Genomic DNA, 11,538 nt, shown 5'->3' with positions numbered 1-11,538 from the left:
CCGAGAGACTGTGGCTTCCCCATCGTTTATAGAATGAGTGTCCGGGAAGGGCGCCCTTTTGTTAAAAGCCCTTGTCTTTTATATTCCTAGTATTTATGTTTAGGGGTTTTTGTTTTCTTTTTTAAAGTGTTTATGGGATGTACTAATGTTAATATAAGTCGGACCACTTTTTGTTATATAAATAATAGAATTTGCGCCTTAATGACACCACTTTGGCCTTAGCCTAGTGGTATCCGGGGAAATGAAGGCAGTCCAAGGTGACTGGGGTTCGAACCCCGGGGACACCGTTTGTAATGAATATATAAATAAAACCCTTTTTGCTTCTTTTTTCTTTTTTTAAAATAAAAAAAATATGTGATAAATTGATACAATATTAGACTAGGTCATGAAATGATTCTTTATTAGGCCTTATACTCATTCATTTCAACGTTTTCACAGGTAGTTACGAATTAAATGGTCGAGAAAAATGTACCGAATCGTCTCGATAACATGGAAAACGAAATGAAAATAGTTTTCAATGCAATTGAAAATCTCACCAAGCAGGTAGAATCTATCAGTGGCAAGCTCACCTTCACGCCTGCATCAATTGAGGTGGTGTTACCGCCACCATCTACTGGAAAAGACAAAGCCTCCGCCAGTGACAGCAAGATGCCCATGCTAGAGGACGATCCACTTCCACTTGCCATCAGGAAGACCGAACTTGTGAGCGCACCGATGACAGAACATGACAAACGCCTTGCGAAGGTCGAGGAGATGTTGAAATAGCTACAAGGCCCGCAGCATGCTGTCCCACTTAACCTGTCTGTATACAAAAGGGTCAAGGTACCAGAAAAGTTTAAGATGCTAGAATTCAAGAAATATAATGGCACCTCATGCCCCAAACACCACTTGCACATGTATCATATGCGGATGACCCAGTACGTTGATAATGAACTCCTCATTATTCAGACCTTTCAAGCAAGTTTGACTGGGCCAGCTTTAATATGATATATGTCAAAAGATGTTGATGCTTTTAAATCTTGGGATGATGTTGCTGATGCATTCCTCAAGCAATATCAATTCAACCTTGACGTCACATTTTCTCGTGACGACCTCGAACGTATTGAGAAGAAAAAGAGTGAGTCATTCAAAGAATATGCCACCAGATGGAGGAACTTGGCCGCCCAGGTTACCCCAGAACTTACTGAACATGAATAAATAAAGCTGTTCATCAAGTCCCTCCCGTATGAATATAGACATCGCTTGGTTGGTACCACTGCTGAGTCCCTTAATCGACTTGCTCCTGTGGGCGAACGAATTGAGATGGGATTGCGTGACGAGTGGTTCACAGACCCCACTTCTACAGGTAAGAGACTCAACACAAGAAAGGAGAAGGAGTCCTTGACGGATGCGAACATCGCATACACCTAGACTGTTCATCCTCCCCAAACAGTCCAGGTGAGCAGTGAGCAGCAGCCGGCCTCAAGTCGTAGCCCCTAAAACGATATAAGAAAAGGCAATTCACTCCATAGCCTAGATCCCTTTCTTAGGTTCTAGCCATACTTCGCAAGAAAAACTTGCTTTCTACCAAGCCGAAGCGACCCAACTTAGAAAACTTTTCGAACTACAATCCATCTAAGAAATGTGACTATCACATGGGCGGGGTAGGACATTCGACGGACGACTGCTATACCCTCAAACACCAAGTCCAAAACTTGCTGGACACCAAAGCCTTCGCGTTTCAGACATCTAAGCCAAATGTCCAAAACAACCCATTACCTGAGCATGAAAGCAAAATTAATGCCATATTCAGTTTCGATGCTGGTTGAATCAAGAACGTAAGGGTATACACTAAAGCAGGGTACTATCCTACTGGTGAAGTACTGCCCTTGTCCCTAATGAAAGAAAAGATTGCCAGCATGGCGAAAGCAGGTTTGATTGTGTATGCCGACCATACCGGCATAATGGTCAACATCTCTGAGGTTTTCATTGACTGGGACGAAGAATTTTCGGCATTGAATGTCGGAACAAGTAAATTCATCCCCATACTCATGAGCGAGCCTTTGACTGACAACCTAGATGACGAGAAAGAACTGACGATTGAAGTACCCCTAATTGAAGAGCACTTAGTGATCGAGATACCTCAGCCTTATCAGTACAAGAATGACAAGGCAGTCCCATGGTCTTACGAATTAGACGTTGACCTAGTCACAAGGTTAGGACGAACGTATGCCCAAGCTGATGCGCAGCTTTCGAAGCCTGTTATCGATGAAGAAGCTAAGGAATTTCTGGCCATCATCAAAGCCAGTGAATACAATGTGGTGGATCAACTGCGCAAGTTGCCCGCCCAGATTTCTTTGCTGGAGCTACTTCAAACATCCGCGAAGCATCAGAAATCTCTTATGAAAGTGCACAGTGAAGTAAACGTCCCTAAAACAATTGAGTATGACAAGTTAGAGGAATTTGTAGGGTCTATCCTCTTGAAAGACCAGATAGCATTCTCGGACGATGAATTCCCTGCCGAGGGTAAAGGGCATACCAAGGGTCTCTACATCTCAGTCAAATGTAGGAACTCCCATGTGGCTCGAGTCTTGATCGACAACGGGTCAGCTTTCAATATTTGCCCGTCGGCAACCTTGCGCCGTCTCAATATAGACCCATTTAAGCTCCGTGCCTCTAAAACATCCGTCCGAGCATTTTACGGGATGAAGAAAGACACCGCTGGTGAGATTGACCTCGATGTCCAAATTAGTCCAACCATGTTCAGCATTCTATTTCAGGTAATGGACATTCCCATTGCATTTAACTTCCTGCTGGGCCGTTGTCGCGCCGCGCTTTTTGGGGCTTTCGGGATTTACGCGTAAAAGAGGTATTTCTGTGTAAGGGTCTCTCCCAGATCATACCTCACGTGACAGTGGAAGGTGATTTCTTATTTAGTCTAGGTTTGTGACTTTGGAGTCGCCACTAGTCATTATTGGTAGGTAGACTAAAAACTTAATCGAGGTACGGGAGAAATACTACGATTCTACGAACTAGGGATTCTGAGTACGAGGACTTGGTTACGTTATTGATCCCGAATCAAGATCCCTAAGCCCTTTCGGTACCTAAGAACGATACGATGTCTAACGTGTCATGCGAATTTCCGAGGCTTACCCACTAATTCTATCCATTTTAAATGCAGGAAAAATCAAACAAGTATTAAATGTACAATCAATGTCAATCAGATCAATCAATCCTAAATGGTCTCTAAAAATGAAAATCAATCAAAACATCCAAACCCTAAAGAAGCTCTAGAAGCTTATTCATTTCATGATTTACATTTTTTTTTAGTTTTAGGGATTTTTAGGGGTTATAACCCCTGAATTTGGGATTTTCTAAAAATGCCACTTGGGCACTTCCAAAAATTCAAATCTCACTTTTTATGGTTGGCCACAGTGTTTTTGGACCACTCTGTGAATTTTAAAATTTTTTGATTTTTTTGATTTTTCGGAAATCTTATTAACCGAGAATTGATTTTTTTTTATGAAAATTTATATGAATTTTCCAATTTTTCGATTTTTTTTATTGATTTTCTAAATTTTTCACATTTTTTATTTGTATTTTTTGAATTTTCTGAATTTTTATGAATTTTCTGAAAATTTTTGAATTTTTATAATTTTCTAATTTTTTGTGAATTTTCTGTTTTATTGAATCTTTTTCGATTTTCCAAAATTTTTTATATTTTCTGATTTTTCAAATTTTTCTAAATTTTTTTCGATTTTTTTTTTTTTATGTTTTTATGAATATTTACGAATTTTTTATTTTTTATTATATTTTTTAAATTTCCCGCCTAAGTGGTGAATCGGACCGGCCTGGTTCAACTCGGTTCGGCTCGGCCGAACCGGGCCTCACCTGCGCCGGTCGCCGGTCGCGTCTTCTCCGACGGGCACAATGCAAAAACGGCGCCGTTTTGCCCCCTGTTCATTGAGGCATTATGTCGAACAGGTGGTGTGCATAGTCCGTGTGTTGAAGTTTTCAAGGCCACCACTTAAATCACTTCTCCAGCGACCTTCCGGTGACTATCTCGCCATTTCTTTTGATCCATCATCAAGCCCATATATTCTATTATGGATCTAGCCTAATCATAGTGCCATTGGACGTTCGCCGGCCGGCGAAAAATCAGTCTAAACAACCTAGTTTGTAAACTGTTCAATCATGGATTTTCTAGAATACTAATCCTAATTCTAACCGCCCTAGCCGTCTATATCATTTAAAACAAAAATCAAATCATCATACAAGGTAATGAAAAGCCCACTTGAATGGCCTAGGGCCTTGATGACTCTCCGGCGAGACGATGGAGCTCCGGCGAAAATTCCAGAAATGGCCGACTCGGTTTTAATGCATTTTCAATCATTCAAAGTGCAAAAAAAACAATGAAAATGAGGTTAGAACATGTTTTAAGCATTAACAAACTCACACTCGTGAATGAAAGTGCACGATCAACAAGATTGAATTCAAGTTCACCATTTCTCAAATCTGGAAAACCGTGACTGGGAGAGGACCTTACCTATTTCGTTTGATGATTGGATGAGGTTTTCAAGCTAATCAGAGCCTGTGGAACTGTTCATCGTCACTTGAACTTCAAACTGAAGGCTTCAGCTTCGCCGGAAGAGTACTGGGCGCGTCGGTCTAACCTGGTTTTCAGGCCTTCATGACAAGCCCGTTCGGATGAAACGATGAGGGGATGGTCACGGCCTATCCACGATTTGCCGGCATTCCGCCGTCTACAGCGGCGCTGGACACTCGTGAAGGACCCTCGACCCTCTCTCTCTCTAGATCATTCTCCTTTGTTTTGCTCGATTCCACTCTCCCTCTCCCTCTGGCATTTCGTCGAGTATCTTTTTGCCTAGAAAAAATTCCACTAGAAAAAATTTAATTGCATTTTTTGTTCAATTCGAGTTTAATTTTGCCCAATTTTGGGAAAAACATATACCTGATTGAGATTTTTTCAAAATTGATGATGTATTCATGAAATTGGATTTAAAATAAGACTAATGACTATTTTTATGGAATTTTCTGATTACATTTGCTATTTTTCTTGATTTTCTCACTTATTTTGACTAAAAGAAATTAAGGAAAAATGCAGAAAAATGCTAAAAAAAAAAAATTTTGGTTTAGAAATAGGTTTCTAGGCTTGGCCAAGACTCCTAGTCCTAATTTTGAGATTTTTGAAAATATGGAAAAAATGAGCTGAAAATCAGGTATCAACAGCCGTCCTTGGATTTACTCTGCTGGAGCCGTGCCTTCAAGCCTTCATCAAAGTGTGAAGTTCGTAACTCAAGGAAAGCTAGTCACAATCCTTGGTGAAGAAGATCACCGAATTTATCAGGAAACTATGATCCTATATGTTGAACCAAGTGGCAAGGTGGAATCTAGTTATCAATCTATCGAGCATGTATCAACCGTGCATGGATATCGAGGAGTTTCTCCCCCTGTCCCCGATATATCAAAAATCGCAATCATGGTAAGAAAGGTCATGGTAGGGAATGGCTTCGCCCCAGGTCAAGGACTCGGAAGAGGAGGCCGGGGTATTCTAGAACCTATTCAAGCCGCTAGGAACCACCGTACCTCTGGTCTAGGATATTGCGGAGGAAACCTACAGGCCAATAAGGGTCGCGGGAGGGGTCGAGCTGGCTTGCTGCTTCCCCATATCCGGGAAACTTTTCTGCTACCTGCTAGATTGTTGCAGGAGGAGGAAAATTGTATCAACATCTCAGGACAACCCGACGATAAGTTTGGGCATCTTGCTGAATGCTTAAGTCACCCTAGCTCCTCAACACTTCTCGAGAATGTTGCTAGCGACCGACATCAGAATCCAGACAAGCTATCGATTGAGAAAGATTGTGGACGAGAAGAAACGCTGGATAGCGTGATCACCCTATTTGACGATATCTTTGTAGGAGCCATACACGAAGACTCGACCCCAGAAACGAGTGTAAACCCAATTGATTTGTTTGCGTGTCTGCAGTATCAGTTGGGCGAACTACGAAATTTGCTCACATCCTTAATGGATATCATTGGCCAAATCTCGGACATGTCACTGTCGCCTTCCGATCAAGAAGAATTGACTCAAGTGAATATTCCTGAAGAAAGCCCACCATCAAGAGTCTTTCCCGACGCGACATGGCAAGACATCCAACTTTTACAATGGCAGGGCGACGTGCGATAGTACTCACCAGTCCCTAAATCCATGGACGTAATATTTCATGTCCTTCTGTAGAAGAAGATGATCACAAGGGAGACAAAACACACTACTCCCGAGTACTTCGTTAATTATGATCCCACCTTGTCCTGTGATTATCACTCAGGAGAAATTGGTCACTCACTAGATAATTGCAGCTCCTTGAAAAACAAAGTACAGGACCTGTTGGATGCTAGGGTATTCACTTTTCGTGCTCCCTGGTTGTGCTACGACAGGAATGACCTCTTAGTGGTGTCCAGCATTCGTGCCACCACTCTTGAATTTGCAGAGAGGGCATGTAAAGGGAACGCAATCATGGATACCCTGGGTGAGCCCAGTGGTGGGTTTGACTTCTACGTCAACTACTAGATACCATCAAACTTTTTTGACGAGTTGCAGAATGGCATCGAGGATGGATGGGGTGGCATGGACCTGCTGACAGCAACGAGGAGAGGAGACGATGAACTGGACTCTTGGAACGATACTTTTGAAAGTTTCTTCGTCAACGCGATAGACGAAGGACCGATGGAGGGACTGGGCGTGAGCCCGCTTGAGTAGATTTCCTCTAACCCTTTTGCACAAATCCCTGGAAAATGGGCTATCCTTGTATTTTGTTTCTTGTCATCATTTCTGCTGAAAGAAATGTCTTTTTAAACTCTCCCTCTCTTGAGATTGTAAATTCATATGTTGTAAGTAAATAATGTTTTGAGGAGATGAGATAGTATCCCAAATCGGCCCGTTGATGATATCCAGCCACGCAAAACAAAGTATTCTGAGGCCCGGGCTACCTCATGCTTCCTCGTTTCTAAGCTTTTCAAAAATTAAAAACATCTCGCTATTTCTTCCAAAAATGTTTTAAGAGAAAGGACAATGAAAAATCCATAACCCCATTTGTTTTTCTGATCAACTTACCCTATGTTCCAGGCATAATCTTGCGACTTGTGAGGGAGTTAGTAAGATCTAGCTAAAGGCTATAGATGATGACAACAGCTATTCTGACGATGCAAGTGACGATCCCACTAAAATTTGAAGAGATTGGGAGCAATATGAACAAATCAAGCCCCTTACAACCAAGAACATTGTTACCATCAATTTGAGTGGTACTGAAGATCCAAAAGAAGTAAAGATTGAGGCCAACCTTCCCGAAGAGAAGGCCACACGTCTGATCGCTCTCCTCAAAGATTATCAAAACATCTTCGCATGGTCTTATTCTGATATGCCAGGACTAGACCCTCGAATTGTCAAGCATAGTTTACCTACTAATCTCGACATGCCTCCTAAGAAGCAAAGGTTACAAAGGACCAAACCCGAGTTGTTGAAAAAAATCAAAGAAGAAGTGATGAAAGCTTTTGAAAGTAGGGTTCATCGAGGTTTTCGCAATACCCTGATTGGGTAGCAAACATCATGCCAGTGAAGAAGAAAGATGGTCGAATTCGAGTTTGTGTTGATTACCGCGACTTGAACAAGGCGAGTCCGAAAGATGACTTTCCACTCCTCCACATAGATGTCCTTGCGGATAGCACTGCGGGATTTGAATTATTTTCTTTCATGGATGGATTCTCCAGGTATAACCAGATAAGGATGAATGACGAAGACAAGGAGAAGACGGCGTTCATCACTTCATGGGGGACCTTTCACTATAGGGTTATGCCTTTTGGTCTGAAAAATGCCGGGGCAATATACTAGCGTGCCATGGTTACTCTTTTCCATGACATGATGCATAAAGAAATTGAAGTTTATGTCGATGATATGATTGCCAAGACCCGATGCGGAGAAGACCATGTTCGAACTCTGAAGAAACTGTTTAACTGGTTACGCGAGTTTAAGTTACGCCTGAATCCCGCAAAGTGCATGTTCGGGGTAACCTCTAGAAAATTACTCGAATTCATCATGAGTAGCAAAGGGATTGAGGTTGACCCTTCGAAGATCAAAGCGATATGTGAGCTCTAACCTCCATCCACAGTGAAAGATGTCAGAAGCCTTTTGGGAAGATTGAACTACATCGCACGATTCATCTCCCAACTCTCAGAGACTGCACGGCCTTTCTTCAAACTTCTCAGAAAAGATGCTCACATCAGCTGGGATGAAGACTGTTGGGAAGCATTTGAAAAACTGAAACAGTATTTGATGAATCCCCCGGTACTAGTTCCGCCAGTCCCAGGACATCCTCTAACTCTCTATTTAATGATCCACAGTGAATCGTTAGGAGCCCTATTGGCCCAGAGCCACCCCGACGATGGAAAAGAACGGGCCATCTATTATCTGAGTAAGAAATTCACCATTTTGGAACATAATTATTCCGAATCAGAAAAAACATGTGTCGCATTGGTGTGGGTGTTGCATAGGCTCCGACAATATACTTTGCACCACCAGACGTTTCTCGTAACTAAAAACGACCTCATCCGATATTTGCTTAATTGATCGGCATTGGTAGGAAAATTAGCTAGATGGCAGATTCTAATTTCAGAATTTGACATCCAAATATCGTCGCAGAAATCAGTGAAGGGTCGAGTGATCGCTGATATGCTGGCTGAATGTCCCGGGGAAACACGTGAAGATGATCTCCCAGATGATCGCGTTTTATCTGCAGAAGGACTTACATGGATTATGTTCTTTGATGGAGCAGTAAACCTGTCTGGCTCTGGTACCGAGGTAGTCTTGATATCCCCAGATGGGTAGCATTATTCGGTAGCCGCAAAATTGGTGTTTCCTTGCATCAATAATGTAGCTGAGTATGAAGCATGTATTCTCGATCTACAAGTAGCAGTTGACATGAAAATAACCAAACTGAAAGTGTTTGGTGATTCTGCCTTAATCATCCTCCAGACTGTGAGTGAATGGAGGACTAGGGATGCTAAGCTAGTACCCTATCATGATTATTTGGAAGAATTGGTGACAGAATTCGATGAGATTTCGTTTGACTACTTATCAAGATCTCACAACCAATTCGCTGATGCACTGGCTACGCTATCATCCATGTTACAAGTCACCAATGATTTGGAAATAGAACCTCTGAAGATTGAAGTCCTGACCAGACCAGTCCATTGTATGGCCGTGACCGAGGAACCCGATGGAAAACCATGGTATTATGATATCATGAACTACATCAAAGAGCAACAATTCCCTGAAGGAATTACCCCTGCGGACAGAAAGTATATAATGAAGATGGCGACGAAGTTCTTCGTCAGTGGTGAGAACTTGTACAAGAGGTCCTATGATTCTATTCTGCTAAGATGCGTGGACGCGACCGAAGCAATGCGAATTATGCAAGAATTGCATGAAGGAGTATGCGGTCCACACATGAATGGACACATGTTAGCCAGGAAAATAACAAGATTAGGTTATTACTGGCTTCCCCTAGAAAGCGATTGCATTCGACATGTTCGAAATTGTCACCGTTGTCAAATTCACGGAAACAGAATAAATGTCCCTCCAACTGAATTACATCAGTTGTCTGAGTCATAGCCGTTTTTAATATGGGGCATCGATGTGATCGGCCTAATCAATCCAAAAGCATCAAATGGGCATTGATTTATTCTTGTCGCGATTGATTATTTTTCCAAATGGATCGAGGCCACATCATATACCAATGTCACTGCTCGGAATGTGATGAAATTCATCAGGCGCGACATAATCGCCCGTTATGGCGTTCCTGAAGCCATTGTTACATATAATGGAAAGAATCTGAATAACAACCTGTTGATGATTTATTCAGTGAATTCAAGATCCGTCATCTGAATTCGTCCCCTTATTGTCCCCAAATGAACGGAGCTGTCGAGGCGGCCAATAAAAACATCAAAAAAATCTTAGCCAAAACTGCCGAGAATTACCGGAATTGGCATGAAAGATTGCCTTTTGTATTAATGACATATCGGACATCAATTGGGACATCTACCGAGGCAATCCCTTTTTCCTTGGTATATGGCATAGAAGCAGTACTTCCTGTTGAGGTGGAAATCCCCTCGTTGCGGGTATTGTCCCAAATAAAACGGTCTTATGCAGAATGGAAACAGCAAAGACTGGCGCAGTTGAATATGATCGGCGAAAAGCAGCTGAAAGCTCTTTGTCATGGTCAATGCTATCAGCAGAGGGTAGCCAGATCATTCAATCGAAAAGTATGCCTAAGACACTTTGAAGCAAGTGATATTGTCCTAAGGAAGGTACTACCATTACCTCCCGAGCTTGGAGGTAAGTTCGCTCCAAACTACAAGGGTCCCTATGTCGTGAAAAAGCACTCCCTGGAGGGGCTCTGATTCTGACTGAGATGGATGGACGCCAATTCTCCAATCCGGTCAATTCCGATGCTATGAAGAAATACTACCCTTGAAATAATTTCTATGTTCCTGTTGATAACAAGGGAATTGGCAGAAAAGTTATTGATAAAGACACTCTTGGTGGCAAGTCTAACTGGAAAGGACTTTGCATATGACAAAATGGCGTCAAGGCCGATCCTGACAACCACGGAAGTCTCGATGGTAGTCACACCCATATCCGTCAAAGACCTTTAAAGTAGATATTAGCTTTGCTGCGAAGATTCCCATGCAAGCAATTGCGTATGCCCTGTGCAGTCAGCAATAAGAGGATTTATGAGAAACTCCTCAACATGCCGGGACCGCATTGATACAGCATGCGCTGACAATAGGACCGTCTATTTGGAAGCACCCTTAATTATAGAGAATTTCATTCGAGCTTCAACCATGAGAGGAGAAAAGACTCTACTAGCTTTGAAGACAAAAGGGAGACACGAGGGGTAGTTTGATATTGTTCTCAATTTACCCTTTGTCATTTTATTCCTAACATAAGCTCATGCTATTGTCAACAGAAATTGTCAACATCCGAGAAAACTCAAGGAGTTGTCAATTTAAACTCAAATGAAGGGAGTCACGAAGGGTAATGTTGTATCGTTCCCAATTCCTGTCCCTCAAAGAGTCGTTCATTAATACAGTCTTTCTTATTACTTTGCAGGTTTGCCTCACCATTGCAGCATAGGTAAGTATCTCTTTCCCTAAAAAACTCTTCTCATAAGAGTACAAAGAAACAAAGAAAGAAGAAACATGTTAAAGCAAATGAATGCTTAACCCTCCCCCAAGTGCATCGCATGTCTTTTGGAAAGGAATTTTGCATGGAAATTTTACATGTTTAATTCACCAATTCCATGTGAAAATTTTGACAATTCGATGAATGGAGTCGAATTGCTCCGGTGTATTGAACGAGATGTGTCAGGATGATGAGAGGCAATCCTTAGTCTATACACATTCTCACGTACCAAACCCTAGCAAGACGAGCGAGAATGTTCCATTTCTACAAGGTAAAGGGATTTCTCGCATAAGGTACAGTAG

The 11,538-nt window shown here is 42.0% G+C and overlaps 1 protein-coding gene across 1 annotated transcript; it reads left to right on the top strand.

Moving 5' to 3' along the window:
* Window positions 1-8,722: 8,722 nt before the first annotated feature.
* LOC130138710 (uncharacterized) lies at window positions 8,723-11,188 on the top strand. Its single transcript, XM_056313598.1, has 3 exons — window positions 8,723-8,843; window positions 8,928-9,484; window positions 11,165-11,188. Exons 1-3 carry the CDS (start codon window positions 8,723-8,725, stop codon window positions 11,186-11,188), a joined length of 702 nt encoding a protein of 233 aa, XP_056169573.1.
* Window positions 11,189-11,538: the final 350 nt, after the last annotated feature.

The sequence above is a fragment of the Syzygium oleosum genome, unplaced genomic scaffold (genome assembly GCF_021117445.2).
Source record: "Syzygium oleosum isolate NSW1041296 unplaced genomic scaffold, Sole_v2.1 Sole_v2.08, whole genome shotgun sequence".
Taxonomy (NCBI): Eukaryota; Viridiplantae; Streptophyta; class Magnoliopsida; order Myrtales; family Myrtaceae; genus Syzygium; species Syzygium oleosum.
This window is presented reverse-complemented; position numbering and strand designations above follow the sequence as displayed.